General features: G+C 57.6%; 7 protein-coding genes across 7 annotated transcripts; 3 read left to right on the plus strand and 4 right to left on the minus strand.

Moving 5' to 3' along the window:
* Window positions 1–214: 214 nt before the first annotated feature.
* On the minus strand, window positions 215–2,039 carry LTHEOB_11226 (Alkaline phosphatase; the record flags this gene model as incomplete). The annotated part of the gene is made up of 2 exons (XM_035507959.1): window positions 215–804; window positions 854–2,039. The coding sequence occupies 2 exons, from the start codon at window positions 2,037–2,039 to the stop codon at window positions 215–217; spliced, it is 1,776 nt and encodes a 591-aa protein (XP_035366607.1).
* An 831-nt stretch (window positions 2,040–2,870) lies between these two features.
* Window positions 2,871–3,555, minus strand: LTHEOB_11227 (uncharacterized protein; the record flags this gene model as incomplete). Its single annotated transcript, XM_035507960.1, has 2 exons — window positions 2,871–3,082; window positions 3,138–3,555. The coding sequence occupies 2 exons, from the start codon at window positions 3,553–3,555 to the stop codon at window positions 2,871–2,873; spliced, it is 630 nt and encodes a 209-aa protein (XP_035366608.1).
* Window positions 3,556–6,748: 3,193 nt separating this feature from the next.
* Window positions 6,749–8,367, plus strand: LTHEOB_11228 (Set domain-containing protein; the record flags this gene model as incomplete). The annotated part of the gene is made up of 3 exons (XM_035507961.1): window positions 6,749–7,218; window positions 7,914–8,062; window positions 8,171–8,367. The coding sequence occupies 3 exons, from the start codon at window positions 6,749–6,751 to the stop codon at window positions 8,365–8,367; spliced, it is 816 nt and encodes a 271-aa protein (XP_035366609.1).
* Window positions 8,368–9,931: 1,564 nt separating this feature from the next.
* On the plus strand, window positions 9,932–12,149 carry LTHEOB_11229 (Major facilitator superfamily transporter; the record flags this gene model as incomplete). Its single annotated transcript, XM_035507962.1, has 2 exons — window positions 9,932–10,248; window positions 10,304–12,149. The coding sequence occupies 2 exons, from the start codon at window positions 9,932–9,934 to the stop codon at window positions 12,147–12,149; spliced, it is 2,163 nt and encodes a 720-aa protein (XP_035366610.1).
* Window positions 12,150–13,854: 1,705 nt separating this feature from the next.
* Window positions 13,855–14,678, minus strand: LTHEOB_11230 (uncharacterized protein; the record flags this gene model as incomplete). Its single annotated transcript, XM_035507964.1, has 2 exons — window positions 13,855–14,081; window positions 14,147–14,678. 2 exons carry the CDS (start codon window positions 14,676–14,678, stop codon window positions 13,855–13,857), a joined length of 759 nt encoding a protein of 252 aa, XP_035366611.1.
* A 246-nt stretch (window positions 14,679–14,924) lies between these two features.
* On the plus strand, window positions 14,925–16,642 carry LTHEOB_11231 (Phenylalanyl-tRNA synthetase beta chain cytoplasmic; the record flags this gene model as incomplete). The annotated part of the gene is made up of 3 exons (XM_035507965.1): window positions 14,925–15,230; window positions 15,288–15,742; window positions 15,799–16,642. The coding sequence occupies 3 exons, from the start codon at window positions 14,925–14,927 to the stop codon at window positions 16,640–16,642; spliced, it is 1,605 nt and encodes a 534-aa protein (XP_035366612.1).
* Window positions 16,643–16,918: 276 nt separating this feature from the next.
* LTHEOB_11232 (D-isomer specific 2-hydroxyacid dehydrogenase) lies at window positions 16,919–18,131 on the minus strand (the record flags this gene model as incomplete). The annotated part of the gene is made up of 2 exons (XM_035507966.1): window positions 16,919–17,738; window positions 17,911–18,131. 2 exons carry the CDS (start codon window positions 18,129–18,131, stop codon window positions 16,919–16,921), a joined length of 1,041 nt encoding a protein of 346 aa, XP_035366613.1.
* Between the last annotated feature and the right edge of the window lie 356 nt (window positions 18,132–18,487).

Here is an 18,487-nt window from a genome sequence, read left to right on the forward strand (position 1 = left end):
AGTCGAGTTCCGATTGAGACACTTCTACAACACCATCTCCACACCCAGGATAGAGACGAAAGCCTTGAAAATGTGTCCCCGAATAAAAAAAAGAAAAAGAAAAAACGCCGTGCCGGTACAGGCTACCCACACCAATGATTTGCCAAGCCCAATCAATCTACATCGTGAAATATTCTCCAGAGTCTACGATGTTATCTTCTCCACAGCTTCGAAATCACAAACCGCAAATCTCGCATCTCTTGTGCTTCTTGAAGTCACCCTGGTAATGGTCCAAATGGTCCTGGCCGTCGAGTCTCTCGCCCTCCTCGGGCACCTTGCCCATCCACGACACCTTCTCGCCAGTTGCACTCACCGAGTCGTAGAGGGCGCCTTTGGCATTGAGCTCCTTCGTGATGTCGTCGACGTCGACATCGAGGTAGTGGCGCAGGAACTCGCCGACCTCGGTGTTCTCGTGGTTGCCAACCAAGGGGGCGGCGGCGCGCGGGTCGGAGGCGAAGATGTTGACGTCGGCAGCCGAGTGGCCGTGCGTGGACCAGCCCGTCTGACTGCGCCGGCTGACCATGTCGGCGAAGGTGTAGGGAGAGACGTCCGGGCGCGAGACCAACAGGTCGACCTCCTCGCGCGACGGGTCGTCGATGCCGAGGCCGTTGCTCAGCGCCTTTCGGACCCAAGCGGCCGTCTCGTCGGCGGTGTGTTCCGACGAGAGGAACCTGTGGTAGTCCTGGCCGAGACGTTCGGCCGAGTGAGAGGCGTTGGCCAAGACGCCGGGGTACCAGAGGTAGTCAGGGTAGGATTCGTGGAGCTCTGCCGAGGAATGTTAGCGGTGAAATTGTGATGGCGGCATGAGACATACGTCTTGCGGCAGCGAGACCGCCGGTCTCGTGGTCGCTGGTGCTGACCATGACGCCCTGGGTGCTGTCGTTCTCAAGGAAGTCAAGGACACTGGCAAAGGCCTTGTCGTATGCCAGAACCTCGTGAACCTGGGCAGCAGGGTCGTTGCCGTGGCCGGCGTGGTCAATCCTGCTTCCCTCGATCATGAGGAAGAAACCCTTCTCGCTATCCTGTGTAGCGGCACTCAGCGCCTTCAAAGCGGTCCGCGCCATCTCGTCAAGGGAAGGATAGATGTCGCCCTCGTTCCTCCGGTCGATTTCGTAGGGAATGTCGGTATCGGCAAAGAGGCCAAGCAGAGGGAGCTCGACGGCGCTGCCCAAACGGAGGCCATCGAAATCCTTGCGACTGTCAATGTAGTTGAAACCGTACTTCTCCTTAGCCAAGGCAACAATGTCCCTGTCATCGGCGCGGCACGAGCCCTCGGTCGAGTTGGGTAGGAAGTGGCAGCGGCCACCACCGAACATGAGGTCTACGACGCGGCCGAGCGGGTAGTCGCCGACCATCTGCTCGGCGATGCGGTCTTCTTCTGAGCGCATGTTGACGTGAGCAGCGAAGCAGGCGGGGGTGGCGTCAGTGATGCGGGTGGTGACAACCAGGCCGGTCATGTAGCCGGCGCGCTTCGCGGCCTCCAGCACGGTGCCGCAGGCCGAGTGATCGGGCAGGACAGAGATGGCTCCATTATAACTCTTGAAGCCGCAGGAGAAGGCGGTTGCGCCGGCGGCCGAGTCGGTCACCAAGCTGCTGGACGAGCGGGTGCGCGACTGGCCGATCAAGTGCTGGTCGATGACCAGCGTGTCGTCCCAGGGCTCGGCGTTCTGGTACTGCTTGAAGCTACGCGCAAGTGACAGCGACGTCGGGCCCATGCCATCCGAGACCATGAAGACCAGGTTGCGCTTGCCCGACGGCTTCGCACTCGGCTCCTTTGTGGTGGCCTGCTTCTGGTACACGACGGCCAGCACGATGACCACGGCCGTCGCGACCAGGGCCCAGGCAAACAAGCCGAACTCCCTCCATCTCTTCCATCCGGTCCGCGGGTGTTCGGTGTGCTTTCCGGTGCGCTGGCCAGTGAGCAGGGCGTCCTCTTCGGCAAGGTCGCGGTCGTTGGAGTGCTCCGACGACGGGCGCTGCGACAGCAGCGGACGCGCCATGGTGGGTGGTTACGTGTGCGGGGGGTTCTGTCTGGGGCTGGCGGAGAGGACGGGAGTGTGGAGGAATGGAGGGAGCGAGTGATCAAGCTGTTGCAGTTGAGCTCCGTCGATCCCTGCTTGGCGGCCACGCGGAGGCATCATAGGACCCACCCCCCGCTGGTCACACTCGGGAGCTACTATGCCGCCCCTGCAGGAGTCCGCCTGCTCACCGCCGCGACAGTGTAGGTATAAAGCTAAGCCCCTGGAACGATGCACATCCCTGCTGTCGCGGATCTCCCAATCCGGCATCGACCTCCTTATTCGAATGCGCAGTCAGGTAATCGCGGCGGCCACGTCTTATGTTGCGGTGCTTGACGCTGTATGTATGCAACGCTGACTGCGAAGAGACATGTGCCGAAGGACCGACTACCAATTCCCCTGCAGCCACATCGAGTCCCGGGTGGAGCTGTGCAGCTATCGTTGCTATTTGGCCAGGCACTCGGACCCGAGGAACCACCATAGCTGCGAAGTCGAGATGGAGCCGTTCGAGAAGCACCATGTCGACGTCAGCTTGTCCAGCGTGTACTTCAAGAGATCGGTAGCCTGGGTTGGCGCAGGCCTGGGCGTCCGAAGGAAGCAGACAGTGGTCCAGAGGTTGCGGATCCGCTACGAGGAAGAATGCGACGAGTGCTGCCTTTGAAGTTGAAGAGTGATGATATGACTCTATTCTAATTACATCTCCATATTACTGTATTAACCGCCAAGTCCACCCCCTCCTCCCCACATTATCCACTATTAGCAACTATGTACAATGGTCTGTGTGCGACACTGATCAGAGACCAGTGTATGCATTTACAGGCTCAGGCAGCCACACTCGCCGTTGAGAGTGACACCGAGTCCGACGAAGACCTTGACGAGGCCGGGAAGGACGAGGTCCAAGCAGACGTGGACGGAGACCCAGACGCTCTCGAGGACACCGCCGACAACGGCCTCGATGGCGACCAGCAGGTTGGCGATGACGTTGATGACGAGGTTGATGCTGAGGTTGAGCAGGGAAAGGGAGACTGCACGATTGGTAAGCCGCGGGAACCAGCGAGATGAACAATGCTTGTAACTTACCGACTCCGACGATCTTGACCGAAGCGTTGAGCGTGAAGAGGATCTCGAGGACGATCTTGAGGGCCAGGTCGACAATGACCGAGACATCAGCGCCGGCCTCGCAGCCCTGGATCTTGGCGGTAGCGGTGGTAATGACGTCGATGATGGCAGTGATCTCGGCCTTGATCGAGACAATGGCCGGAGTGCTCAGGTCGACCTCGACGTCCAGTCCGAGGCCAAGGCCGCCACAGGTGCTGTTGATGTTGCCCGTGTGCACCTCGACCTGCGCCTTGAGGTCGGTCAGGACACTCAGCACAGTGACGTCGACGTCGGCCTGCACATCAGTGCGGGTGATGAGGTCGCTGTTGGTAGGAGCAGCGACGGCGCCCATGAAAAGGCTGGAGAGAGCGAAGGCAGCGGTGGCGATGGAGAACCTCATCTTGAATAATGGTGCAGGAGTGCGAATGAGAATGGTCGGAAGGACAAGTGAGTGATTGTCGGAATGAGAGACTGGAGCGATCGAGTGAGTGATGGTTGCTTCCTGATGCTGCCGCTTGCTCTTTTATATCCTTCAAACCATCTCGACGTCTTTGCATCGAAACCCCCGTCCGCCGACTGTCGATTGCCCTATGTCCGTCTGAGGTAGAACATGTGTCGATCCTCGAGCTGGTTGCATGCATGGTGTCGAACTGTCCGTAATTCTTCCAACTATCGGGCTTCTGGAATAACTTTGAACATCCTGCACTAACGCGAACAGGTGCGATATACAGGGCTTGGCGAGCAAAAGGGAAGGCCGATGATCTTGGCGTGTGAATAGCCCAAATTTGGAGCACGAGTGGTAGTATGCTTCCCCAGACTAGGAGAACCGGATGCCATCGAACGTGGTTTAGGGGCTTACTCTTGATAGTTTGGTGAGACGTAGCCCTCGTGACTGGAGCCTCGACACGTCTTAGTGCCGCATTAGGATACAGCCACGGCTCCTCCGGCTCCTCCAGTACCAACCCAGAAATAACATCAGAAATGACCGGTCAACACTCTCCTTTGACCATGATCATCGAAGCAACGGTCTTCACAACCGCAAACTGTCTCCGCTCTTTCGCTTCCATACACGCGGTTTGCAGCACTCTGCAGTCTACATCGGCTTGGAGAACCAATGTGGAACGCATGAAAATGAATGCAAATTAGGCAACGCACAGACAAACTGCCCAAAAACGCACGTTCGATGCACGGTGCAGAGCAGACCTGCAGCATTTCTTTTTGGCGCAGCCTCGCAAATCCTACATAGTCAATCACTGTGCTCCTTCGAACTACCAAAAAAGTGGGGATCTGGCCAGACCGGCCAGCAACTCAAAGTTCATTTGTTCGGGGTGGAGTCTCTCACGAGCTCTAAGCATAGCTGCAAAAGACGGGCGGCTGGGACAGCCCTCGCCGTCGTCATTGCTTATCGTCTCCTTGCCATGACTTTCTGTCGACTTTTCCCATCTGGCCAAATGTTCAGTCAACCGTTGAGCGTATCTCTTATCGTTATTTACGGCGATCAAGAATTGCTTGGCGTAGTCTAATGTGTTATCGATTCCTTTCTGCACGTGTGAGCCGACCATTGGATGGGTCTGATCAGAGCGTTACTTTTCTTCGGTGCAAGGTTATTGAGGCCGCCAGAAGGGCAAGGGGAAAAAGGAGAAAGAAATCCTTGTGTGCTCTTGAGCTGCATTTCATCCGCCCATTGGCCGCGGCCGAGGTGATCCTTCACATGTTGCTAGTTCCCTTGGATGGGGGTCGAGGCCACAGTTCCCAGCAAGCGCGCGTGCGGCAACGTGTTTCTGTTGCAGGGTTGATCGGCACGCCCCGCGGCCAGCGAACGACTCCATACTTAGCATCCACAAGAGCCTGCGTCTCTGGCAGTACCGTCCCTGCGCCATTCTCCAATGAAGTCGGGCTGACCGCAGTGCAGTCTAAGATTGCCTATTGCAGGACACTGTCGAGAGGCGGACGGGATCACGCCTGACGCACGTGTTTTTTTTTTTTTCTCTCTCTCCCCCCCTTCTTCAGTCTCAAAATACTCCTTTCCCCCAACTTCGTCTGGTCGTCCTGCGTGTCTTTTCAGAGACTGCCTCGTCTTTCTTGAACCTTGAAATCGACCCGTCTGGTTGGACAATACCTCCAAGGGGTTGTCGGTCACACAGACGTCTGTCGACACGAGGTGTCGTCACCGACACTCGCCCATATCAGAGGCTCGCTTGGGAGAGGGCTGGAACGCGGTCTCTTCCGCTCCGAGATGGGTGGCGGATACGCTGGCACGTTTGTGAGAAGCGCCGAGCGGTTCGCCAGCGGACTTTCAGGCGGATCTAGCGTCACGAAGCCTTTGTTTTCCCGCGCACCGCTCCCCCTTTCTTCTCTCTCATTTGCTGCTTTCTGCAGTCCGCGACAGTCATGACCGAGTCCTCCATTCGCCATTTACCAATTGAGCTTAGTGTCGAATTTTTTTGCTCACTTATCTTCGACTTCATGACCACTTACTGCGTTTAATTCAGCCAGGCTGCGCTTGGTCAGCCTGGACCCGCTTGCCGCAGCTTTTGTCTGCCACATCGTGCTGCCATGCATTCTTCTCTACACTAGTGCCGTCTCAAGGGACGTATAACCCCTTGAGCGTTCCCCTTCGAAGCCGCCGTCGAGACTTGCCCCAGCGGACCTGCGGAAGCCTCTATCCGCCCGATTGACCCTCCCTGCTGGTGCTCCTGACCGCAGTCCGGTTTAGCTCGTCCTCACGCCCGACGCCCTTGCATCTATCCCCAGCTAGGAGAAAGCCACCATGAATGGAGTCGAGGGCATTCCTCACGGCGCACCGGTTTCCCCTGTGTTCGCTGTGCAGGAGACGCCTTCTGCTGGCCGGGCCGTATTTGCAACCTCGGACATCGCAAAGGGTACGCCGTTGTGGGTAGCAGACACCCCAAGCGCCAATGTCATCTTGCGTGAGTATCGCAGAGAACTGTGTGCCCAGTGCTTCACGTATAACCGTGGCCGCGAATGGAAGATTCGTGATAATTCTGTAGGCTTTGCATTCTGCTCCATCTCTTGCCAGCAGGAATGGACCGACACATTAGGCCAAGAGGGCGTTCAAGCCTGGAAAGAGGTGGAAAAGCTCAACAAGGGTTGCTCAAGGGAAAGGGAAATGGTGGATGCCAGTAAGTACTGCTCTTCGATTATATTCATTTCCTTTTCCCGCTTAGCCCGGTCCCACCTTTCCCTTCGGAGGTCGCTCGAGACCACTTGACCCGAACTCTCTTGCAGTCTTCACATAGAGGACGCTAATTTTCCGTCCACTCGTCGAGTACAGCAAATGTTTCCTCTTCAAATTTCCCCACCTGACACTTGAGCAGTGCTTTCTCTTTCTATGTTTGTCCTATAGCTTTTCATCGCCTGCGAGTGTAAATCCATCCATGCGAATTGCTTACGCAGTACATACAGTTTCATCGATCCCTACTGAGGACGACATAAAGCTTGCTTGGAATGTTGCATCCGCGATGACGCCCCTTATTCTCGCCGCACGATCGAGTATACCACGGCCAAACAAACCGGCGAGGCGAGCATTAGCCTTCGCTCTACAAGCCCCAGTCGTCCCGGACGTCCTCTCCATGCTGCTCTCCGGCATTTTGGCACGATCACGTGACCCGGATGCATGGGCTTCGATCCTCGCGCTCTGGCCAAACCACCAGCCGTACAAGTCAGCAGATGACCTCAAAGAGCATGTCAGCTCCTTTCTCCAGCTAGTCGCGGTCCTGCCGCCGACTCTACTCCCATTCGCGACGGCAGAAACCTGCCACATGCTCGCCACACGTGACAGCATGAACAGTTTCGGCATCCGATCATTGGACGACGATGGTGCTGAGTTCTTTGGGTACGGCGTATGGACCAGCGCTAGCTACTTTAACCATAGCTGCTCGCCGAACGTGGAGAAGAAGAGGGTGGGGCTAGCTTGGCACTTCACAGCGGGTAGGGACATCTGCAAAGGCGAGGAGCTGTGCATCACTTATTTGAGCGGGGAGGAAAGAGCGCTGAACACGGATGCTCGGAGGAGGCTACTGATGAATTCATGGGGGTTCAAGTGCGTTTGCGACAAGTGCACTGCTGGCCTTTGAGTTAGGTGGGAAGAATGACCGATGGGGGACCATCGTTGCCAACGTCCATGTTGCGGGGTATTAGAGCTAATCCTTCGAACTAGAGCTGAATCCAGAGTCTGTTGTCTACCGCAGGTCCGCGTTCAGCTGCGATCTGCGCTACGAAAAATATGAGGAATCATCAAAACAAGTGCCAACAACCCACCAACCGCAGCGTGGACGGATTGTTGGAGGCCCTGTACTTGTGGCACGATCACACCCGTGAGCGTTTGTGTGTCTCGATGAACGTCGATCATATCTTACTTCCAGCGAGGAATGTGGTTGAGCGAATCAACGACTCCTACCGTGGGCGGATGGCTGCGGCTTCCCGCAAACGATGATGCACCTTGACGTCGGAGGTGCGGTGCACAACGGCGGCCCCTATGCCTTTGAGGTAGGTGATAGAGCGGGGAAGCCCTTCGAGACGGCACTTCTACGTCATGGTGTTTTCACACGACACGAGACACTGCAGCGCAGCATGGTAAGCGGTTCCTGATAAAGAGGCAGCTTGGCTCAAGGGCGTTTGGTGCGTCAGGTTGACATTCTCACATCCACTTGGGACGACCATTCCTCAACAAATCGCGAATATGTCTATGTAGGCCGCCGCTGCTTCCGTCTTCGGCATGCACTGACGATCCATAAGTGGCAGGGACGACACCATTGCCGGAGCCAAGATCGAGCCGCTGGAATCTCCGATCAAGTCCAACGTCGCGCACGAACTGACGGACCGTGGTGCGGTGGGCACAAACCATAGCATCGACCGGGCGCGCATCGATCCCTTGGGCGGCCACGGTAAGCAGCTCTGCATCCGAGGGGCGGTTTGCTGGTAGCTTCGAGCGAGAGCAGGGCACCAGCCACTCGTTAGATGCGGCGGCAAGGAGGCTGACAGGCGTACCAAAGGTCAATACCAGCACCCAGCTCCTCACGCCAACAGCCAGGGCGTCGTGGGCCGCGACGACGTCTTGGCCGGTGCCAAGGTCGCGCCGCTGGAGGGCAAGCACGGCGAGACGATTGCGAAGACCGCTGGGCTGGACGACGAAGCCGTCGATGCGGCGAGGATCGCCCCTATGGGCGAGGTGCGTGAGCAGATGCAATAAGCAACGCGGCAGCCAAGGCGCCAGCAATAAGGTTATGAGATACGACGGAACGGATATGATGATGATCGTTAAAAATAGGAGCTTGTGAGAGTAGTTCTTTTTCTCAGCAATAATAATGAAAATTCTTGCCCGTAAGCTTTAGTCAAGCATTTGCTGGAATCCCGGGTCACAGCCACGCCGGTGGAGCCAGGGCGCTGTAGCGTGTTTATTGTCTGGCAACGAGTAGAGAGCTGTCGTCAGCAGCTGTTTCAGCAGGCTGGCAGCAGAGGTTGCGCATAGGGAGCTCAGGCCCAGGGATGCGAAACGAGATGATCGTCATTTCCACGCTGCGGCAAACCTGCCGCGCACACATGACGATTTGCGTCTTCCATCGCGGCTGCAGGCGATCGTGACAGGTTGGCGTTGGGCTGGTGGCGGGGCGGGCTGGATGATTCGGGCCTAGCACAGCCAAGGTCGGAGGCTCAACAGGCTCGACGCTGCCGTTGCATGACAGGCCGCGTGGGCCGCGAGGCTCACGGGAGGCGCGTCGCCCTATTGCGGCACACGCGAAGGAAGCGCGGACGGCGCGCGGGCTGGGGAGGAGCAGGAGCAGCAGCAGCAGCAGCAGCGCCAGGAGCCGCCGGCCCTCTGCATGGAGAGGAGGTTGAAATTGGCCACGGCGTGGGGTGTGGCAAGGGCAGAGGGCGCTATTTTGGGAGGCCTGGCAGGCCGGCACGGGGTGGGCCGGCAGGCCTTGCGATGCGCGGCTTCCAGCAAGGCGCCGCCGCCAAGTTGGCCGGACGCGACAGTCGAGATTGCAGTGCCGGCTGGCCGTGCAAGATAGACAGCGAGGAGAGGCCTGGGGCAGCGCGGCCGGTGCGCACGCAATCCGGCGCATCCCCAAGAGGCAGCGGCGCAGGGCCACAGCCGTGCTCGCTGCGTGCGCCGGACGCGGGCGGGCGCGCAATTGGCTCGCCCAAAGCGGCGGGCAGGCCTGCGCGGCCCAGATAACAGCCGACGATCTCTCCTTTTCGCTGCTGCGCTGCTGCTCTCCGTCCAGCTCGACCGCCGTGCTCTCGCTGCTCATCGTCTCTGCGGCAATTAATCGTCAGCCTGCCAATGCGGAGCGCCTGAGCGGCCGCCGCCACCGCCGTCCAATCGTCATTCGTTTTGCGCGCGCTTGATCCCTTCCCTACGCACTGCAACCGCGTGCGGCCCCGGCGCCCTAGCACCGCACCCCCGAAAGCTTCCACGCACCACACTCCTCCGTCACCCTCCTCGACCGTCTGCCGCCCCCGACAGCAGATTGCCATTACGACGCCGCCGCCCAACCCAGCCCGCGCGCCCCCTCCTCCGTTTCACGCCGTCCGCTCACCAAGCGACTACCGCCTGCGGATCTAGTCGCCCGCAAGGCCCACCGATCACCTCTCACCGTCTCGCGTTTCAGCCTTCAAGATTCGGGTACGCCGCGCCGCGCGCATCGCTCCGTCATCCTCCACCCACAGCCCGCTGACTCCCGCTTTTCTAGTTCCGCAAGAACTCGGTGCGAGGGGAAGCTGGCGAGCCTCATGCTCAACCCGGAGCCATGAAATCGCCTCTGTCCTCTCGCTTCCAGAACATGAACCCCATGAAGCTGCTACCGCTCAAGACCAGCTTCTCCTATGAGCAGCTGCCTGGCTACGACAATGGCACGCCGCTCAAGAAGTATCGCTGGCGCTCGCCGAGCCCGGGCGGCGACCGCTTCATCTTGCCCAAGCTGAGCTTCTCGCGAGCCATCCTGTTCGCCATCACCGCCGTCTTTTGCATCGGCCTGCTCGCAACCGGCGGCTACAGGCGGCATCAGCGCATGATACACCAGCAACCACCCCCACGCGAGCTCTTCGCCTGGGAGCACTTCCCCAGGTGCGACTCCTGCCGCCCCGTTTCCCTCTCGAATACCTCTGCTGACGCTCGACAGATTAAATGGCTACTACAACGGCCTGCGCACCCTCGTCTCTTACAAGGACTACGTCCCCGAGCAGGCCTACGTGAGAGCCGAATCCGAGGCTCCTCTGGACACCTTTGCGTCCACCACGCAGAAAGCCAAGGCCCACACCGGTCCCGAACCATCGCCCTCTGCCCGGCCCTTCCCCTTCAACCCTTATCCTGAGTGGACGTCTCCCGAATACCTGAAGGAGTATCACCCTGTGGAAGAGTGCTACCTGGACGAGGGCTTGAAGACCCAGACCCCCGACATCTACGCGTACCCTGGTATCCCCCAGAATACGACCAAGCCATTCTTCGGCTCCTACGAGCAGCTTGGCATCTCCCAGGATATGTGCTACGAGCGTTTTGGTCGCCTGAGCCCCTACGGCTACGGCTATCCCCACGAAGAGGGTGGCGTTGGCCTGGCCGATAACTCGGAGAACGTTGGCGCCGAGAGAGTCTGGGACATGCTCAACCAGAAGAAGGTGGATTGGAGAAACGTCGACTGGGGCCGTGCCCAGAGTGCCTGCTACGAGAAGAACAGAGTCCGCTTCGAGAAGGACGCCACAACCAAGGATGGCCAAAAGCCCGCTCCTGGAAAGAAGCTGAGGCAACGCACTGCCTATGTTCTGCGCACCTGGACCGGTTACCAGTATTCGGAATGGCAGCTGCTCAGCTTGCGGGCCATGATCAACGAGCTGTCGCTGAAATCGGGTGGTGAGTACGACGTTCATCTGCTCGTTCACGTCAAGGATGATAGCATTCCTATCTGGGCTTCCGATGCCATCTACCAACGCACGCTTGAGGAGAACGTGCCAAAGGAGTTCTGGGGCATTGCTACTCTCTGGTCAGAGCAGCAAATGCGTACATACTACCCCGAGCCCTTCACCGACAACCTCGAGAACGACTCAGGTCTTCCTGTCCACAGCGTTTACCGTGGTGCCCACTTTGCTCTTCAGTGGTTCGCCCAGCAGCATCCCGAGTATGACTTTTTCTGGAACTGGGAAATGGATTTGCGATACACCGGCCACTACTACGAGTTCCATGAGAAGCTTGGCCAGTGGGGAAAGCGCCAGCCGCGCAAGGGCGCCTGGGAGCGCAGTTCCAAGTTCTATATGCCTGACGTCCACGGCACTTGGCAGAACTTCACTGAGATGGTTGAGGCGGAGATCGCCGCTTCTGACACGCCTCCGGTCTGGGGACCCCCGAACTACGAGGCCAAGGAAAAGATCCCTTCGCCCCCGGGCACCACGCCTCCCACTTCCTATGAGCAGGACAACTACCAATGGGGCGTGGGCGAGGATGCTGACCTTATCACCTTCAACCCCTTCTTTGACCCTGAGAAGACCAACTGGGTGTTCCGCCATGACATCACTGGATACGATCTTTCGCTTCCTCCGCCTCCCCGTCGCGTAGCCATCATTACCGTTGCGCGTCTTTCCAAGCGCCTCCTCAACCTCATGCATGAAGAGACTTTCCGCCTTCGTCACACCATGTTCCCGGAGATGTGGCCGCCGACTGTTGCGTATCACCATGGTCTGAAGTCCGTCTACGCCCCGCACCCTGTTTACTTCGACCGCAACTGGGATCTCGATTACATGAACCAGATTTTCAACTACCCGAAGAAGGAGATTGACAGCCCCTTTGGCTGGGGTGAGCATAACCTCCTCGGCAGTTCTTTCTACTACAACTCTGGTTTCTCCGGCGCTCTCTGGAGACGGTGGCTAGGCGCCTCCGAGAATGAAGAGGGTGGACGCTACGAAGAAGAGAACGGCAGCGGCCGCATGTGCTTGAGGGGCATCCTGTTCCACCCCATCAAGTTCGAGAGAGGAGAATAAGACAGCTGAAACCGTCTTTCATGCTCCTTGTCCTCTCGACTTTTCAACGAATCTTTATAGATCATGTGCCGCACTGCTTCGAAGTTTGAGCGACTCGAATCCTCAGTCGATTAGGTTTCTTCCTTTTACAACCGCACCATCGGGCCGGAGTTGGACGGCGTCTCCTTGGTTTCGAAGTTCCAAATATTATGCCAACATTGGCTGAGAGGGGGAACGGGTCTTGGCAAACACCTGCTTGCATTTTGCGACATCCGCACACTCAAAGGTTGGCTAGGAAACACGCGCTTGTATTTCGGATCCAATGCAGAGTTAAGGGAACAAGGCCTCATTTCTTCTTCCGCTTCTCGATTCCCCATTTATATTTTTCCGCCTTTTCTAGCTCGGCTCTCGGATGGAGGTCACAGTTTGTTTTTCTAATTGACTGACCCTCGCCTTCCTTCAACGCATGGGAGTCAAACATCTTGGGTTTTTTTTCCTCTTTCTTTTCTTTTCCTTCTGCGTTTGGCTCAGTCTCTCCTTATAGAGTGTTTCTCGACATACCCGCTTGCTTACCGTTAGAGTTGGAAATTCCTCTTCTCTCCGCTCGAAATGGACGGGCACGGGATAGCGGCGACTAAAGGGGCCATTCCTTTCCGTTGTTCAGACATCTAGATGTATTGGATGCGAAGACAGCGGCAACACTCAAGCATTTTTGAGCTGGCTGGGCCGCTGCTGTGTGATGAGTTGGGAACTGACTGGGGTAGGGTTTGTGGAGGCGGATGTAATGAAGAAAACGACCGGGAAGGAAACAGCGGGAGACCACTCAATGGATGAAGGAAATACAGAAAGGGTTCTCTTTTTTTCTACTATTACCACCGACGAATACCTCGTAGTGCAATTACCAAAATTGGGTGGTATGTATACAGTAACTACACTGTTCTCAAAAGGCCTGGAATCTGGATGGAGGGGTTTATTTTAACCAACCTTCCCTGTACATACACAGTGTTCGAATTTTTTTGTACTCTGGCTGTCTTTTCCCCATGCGAGCATGTTTCGTGGCATCACTTGGTCGACTGCGGTGGAGTCTTGGTCTGGTTAGTCGGACTGAACGCTTGCTGAATTTGCGGACCCGACAAAGACACTGGGATGGCGAGCTGCATAATAGATCCACAAAGATCAACAGCAGACAGAAATCGTAAGAAGAAGCTTTAGCGTGAGCATTACGACGCTGATACACCAAATGTGAGATTCTACAGCAGCGCACGCATGTGACACCACCAGGGGACAGACTCGATGCTCATGGAGTTTGGAGCTACACTACGATATCTAGACCCGTGTTTCCTAACGAACAGGCGTTTTTATGTACTGTTAAGTATTCTGGTCAGGTGTTGTTTCGCTTGCGTCACAGCGCGAAAAGAGATCTTGGGAGAGTTATCAGCGTTGTGGTTTCGCCGAATTCCCGCCTGTTGGAGAATAGAGCACGCCCAAGGGCTTCTTCCCGTCCTATCATGACAGGGGATGGGCAGAAGCGACTCTGCTGGTGGTTGCTCTACTGATGCAGGGCCATGGCCAGCCATTCTCGCCCTGTACCGCGCGGTGTCTTGGGCGCAAAGTGTTGACAGACATGGTCGTGGCGGCAACTAAGCGAGTGCTGTTCTGAGTGTGCAACGGAGTTGTGGGCGCCCCCCGGAACCTTCCTTCTGTTGCCATTGAATTCAGTTATATTTCATGTTTGTTGGCGCGTCTCTCCATCACGACCACGCCTTGCCAAAGCTTGCTCGATCTTGCGCTGCCGACGATCCTCAACGCGCGTCGGTATGTTACGGAAATACTCAATGTAACCGAGGCGCTGGCCTCTGAGAAGTGACACGGCGTCTTGCAGAAGGCCATAGCCTAGTCCGACTGCCAGGCCCATTTTCGCAGTACGAGCAATTGTAATTGGTGGGAAACGATCTGAGAGACCAGTCAGAGACAATCCATAATACCCTGTTTGCTCAGGAGAGCCATCGGCGACTTACTCCATACACTCCACGCACCGGCTGTGCCCAAGCCGGCGACAACAGTGCTGCCAAAATCACCTCTGCTGTCACCCAGTCCGCGGATGCGATCAATGGCCTCCTCGCACATGAAGAAGCCGCTGACCCAGATGGAAAGCTTGACGCCCATACGCAGGCCCTCACGTACGCCCCCCAGCATGGCGTGGTAGTTTTTGCTTTTGTGATACAGGTACCAGCCTGTGGCGTCTGTGGGTAGGCGGTGCGCATTCTCGGCGCGGTACCGCAAGGCAGCAGATTGGCTGCCATGGGCCATTCCTAGGGTCAGGCCGGAGAGGAGGGCGATGGTTCCCGCAAGAGCGACGCGAACCTCAAAAACCGTGGACAAGCGCGCATTTTCGTGAACAGAAGGGGGTGCGGATGCCGTCTTGATTGGCGGCGAGGTTGCTGATACAGCAGACGGGGTGGGCAGGGGCGACGACGATGGTGTAAGTTCGGCGGCGTCCTCTTGTGGCTGTGAAGAGGAGGCGAGAAACGGGTTCTTCCAAAAGCCCATTGTGGCGTGGATGAGGTTACATAGTAGTGGAGTTGGAGATGCAGTGCAGTGCGGCGAGCCCGGACGGAGCTCTCCAAGGCGGTGGCAGAAATTCTGACTGCGGCGCCCGAAGTGGGCTGTCGCAGCGACGACTCATCGCCCACCCAGACACACATCTCTCCCACGCCCGCCACCGTACCCACCCCAATTGCTCCCGCTCTCGCACGCTCCGCCTCCTCGTACACCCCAGTCTCCCGCCGAGCGAAAATGGTCGGCCAACGCGGCCCCGTGCCGGTGCCGCAGCACAGCGATGCCACCCAGGTGGTTCTTGACCTGCTGCACGAGAAGCCCACGCTGCACTCGAACAAAGACCTGTCCGGCTTTTCGCAGGTCGACGTGAAAGCCGCTCTGGACCGCCTGGCCTCGCGTTCCATGGTCACCTATCAGACGGCCGACTCGGAGGTGGCCGTGCTCACGAAGGAGGCCCAAACCATAGTCGACGAGGGCAGCCACGAGTGGAAGGTGTGGGACGTGGTGAAGCGGAATGGCAGAGTTTCCATCAAGGATCTTCCCGTACGTGAAGACTGAGGGTTCGGCTGGAGCCAACTGAGTACTGAGAAGCGCAAACAGGGCCTGGCAGCCAACGCCGATGTCAAGGTTGGCCAAGGCAACGCCTTCCGCAACAAGTGGATCAAGAAGGATGGCGACGCGCTGGTTCCGCTCGTCGACGAGGTGCAGGACGCCACGCGCGCAACCCTCCAGAAGATTGCCGAGACTGGATCCGCCGCCGACAATAAGGTGCTGGCCGACTTGAGGAAGAGGAAGCTCGTTACCACCACCAAGGTTTTCACCTACACCGTCGAGAAGGGCCCCAAGTATGCTCGTGAGCTGCCTGTCGAGCACACTGACTTGACTGCCGACATGCTTCTTGATGGCTCATGGCAGACCGCAACCTTCAAGCCTTACAACTTCAACGCTCTTGGCGCTCCTCAGAACGCCGGCGCATTACATCCCTTGATGAAGGTGCGCGCTGAGTTCAGAAACATCTTCTTCAACCAGGGCTTCGTCGAGATGCCCACCTCTCGGTTCGTCCAACTGCGACAGTGGACCCCCATTCAAGATTTACTGACGTGTTTTCCAGCTTCGTCGACTCGGGCTTCTGGAACTTCGATGCCCTTTTCGTCCCTCAGCAGCATCCTGCCCGTGATATGCAGGACACTTTCTTCATTTCTGACCCCGCATCTGCCGACCCTCCTCGCGATGACCCTGTGGCGGAGCAGCAGATGAACGAGATGGAAGAGGGTGGCCGCCACCTCTACGCGACGGCTGACTCGGAGAAGAAGATCAAGCCGCGCGACTACGAAAAGTACTGGAACGACATCAAGGCCGTGCACCAGGACGGTGCCTTCGGCTCTGTGGGCTACCGCTACCCCTGGTCCAAGGACGAGTGCCTGAAGCTTGTCCTCCGCACGCACACGACGGCCATTTCGACGTGGGTGCTGCACAGGCTGGCCGAGGACCCACGCCCCGCACGCTACTTCTCCATCGATCGTGTCTTCCGGAACGAATCCGTCGATGCCACCCACTTGGCCGAGTTCCACCAGATCGAGGGTGTCATCGCCGACTTCGGCCTGACGCTTGGCGGTCTGCAGAAGTTCCTCGAGACTTTCTTCGCGCAGATTGGTATCACCGGTCTGCGCTTCAAGCCTGCCTACAACCCCTACACAGAGCCGTCGATGGAAATCTTTGGCTACCACCAAGGCCTCGGCAAGTGGGTCGAGATTGGCAACTCGGGTATGTTCAGGCCTGAAATGTTGTTGCCCATGGGCTTGCCCGAGGATCTCCGCGTCTATGGTTTTGGTCTGAGCCTGGAGCGTCCTACCATGATCAAGTATGGTGTCAGCAACATCCGAGATTTGCTCGGCCACAAGGTCGATCTGAACTTCATTGAGAGCAATGCTGCGGTACGTCTGGACAAGAACTAGATTCGGCCGGATGGCGAGGTAAAGGCAGCTTCAACGATATGGTTGTTTAACGTAGAGAAAAATGCCCTTTATGCACAAATAAAAAGGATCGTCGCTGTGCTATGCGTAGAATCGAGACGAATAAAGACAGGTTATCATGGCAACTTTGCACATCACGTGGTTGGCACCGAGCACGGGAATAGAATGTATTTCCAGAACATGTAAACCGAATGCTATACTTCGCCGTTTTGAGGGTAACCCGCTTGGTATCGATACAGAAAGGACCATAACGCCTGCTTACAGCTTCGCCTTGTTGTCGAAAAAGTGCAGGTTGACCGGCGTCACCGCCTTGCCGGTCTGGAAGAAGCCGAGGATGTTCTCAATTCCCAGCCTCTCGAAGCCGATGTGGCTCTCGACGCTCGCACCGGCGGTGTGGCTGAGTACCTCGACGTTTTCGGCCTTGGCGAGCTTGGGATGGACGTTGGGCTCGTCGTAGTGGACGTCCAGGCCAGCAGCCTCAAGGTGGCCGCTCTCGAGGGCCTGGACAAGGGCCTCCTCATCGATCAACTTGCCGCGGGCGATGTTGATCAGCCTGGCGCCCTTCTTCATGGCACGGAACTGGGCGGCGTTCAGGATCTTGTCGCCGCCAAAGGGGGTGGCGACGAGGACGGCGTCGGCAACGGCCAACATGTCCTCCAGCTTGGGGTAGAACTTGGCGTCGACGCTCCTCTCGACATCCGAAGGCAGCTGGCGGATGTCGTTGTAGAGGATCTTCATGTCGAAGGCGCCATGGGCCTTCTGGGCGATGCGGTAGCCGATCTTGCCCAGGCCGATGATGCCGAGCGAGTAGCCGTTGGGGTTGTGAGTGATGGCGGCAATGTTGCGGTTGGCGTCCTTGAAGCGCTCCGGGTCACATGAACGCGCGCTGAGCGCCGACCAGGTGAACTTGCGGAAGGTGGAAAGAATAAGCCAGATGGCGGCGTCGGCGACCGACTCGGTGCATGCTGCGGCGGCATTGCAGTAGATGATGCCGGACTTAGCAAGGCGTTGCGTGTCAACCCAGTCGAAGCCAGCACCAGCCGAGGCGTAGATCTTGCAGGAAGAGGGGAGCAGGGAGCTGCGATCAAAGTCAATAAATATGCCCAGACAACTGCAGCGAAAAGGCTCATGGACATCTTCTCGCAATTGGGCCGGCATCTTGCCTGATGTTCGGCAGCGCAGCGGGAATATTTTCCCGATTCGGCTGTCGTCCAACTATCAGGACTAACGAAGGGGAAAGTGCAACTCACATAAGCTCGTCGTCCCAGTTGCCCATCTCGCCGCCAGTGTTCCAGAAGGGGCGGTACATGGCGACAAAGTCACCGAACTTCTTGTCCTTCAACGCTTGCTTGAACTCGGCGCGGTTCATGCTGTAGCTGCGGCGGATCTCAAACTTGTCTTGCAGCTGCTTGTAGAGCTCATGGTTCCACTTGATGTCATCGCCGAGGTGGAGCACGATCGGCTTGCCCATGGTGCTGGCTGCTGAAGTGGTATGGGATAAGTGCGGGGGAGATGTCGGTGGTTTGCAAAGGCAATGGCAAGGACGGAGGATGGACTGGCAACTGCGTCAGTCCTGGTGAATATAAAGCGGCGGCGGAATCCGTATTCCTTCTATGATGTTCACTTTCCCCACGGGCTGCACCTCCACACGACGCCCTGGCCCGCATCCCCAGCCTGCCCGGGTTCAGATCGCCTCGGGCAATGCGCTCCGACATTCCCCAAACCGCGCGCCCCCGCCAACCAAAAGCCGACGCCAAGCCCAGACGCCGATTCGGCACGTGACGCGCCTAAGCGAGCGTCGGCCCGGCCTCAAAACTCTGTCGCCCT

The sequence above is a fragment of the Lasiodiplodia theobromae genome (genome assembly GCF_012971845.1).
Source record: "Lasiodiplodia theobromae strain AM2As chromosome Unknown scaffold_46, whole genome shotgun sequence".
NCBI lineage: Eukaryota > Fungi > Ascomycota > Dothideomycetes > Botryosphaeriales > Botryosphaeriaceae > Lasiodiplodia > Lasiodiplodia theobromae.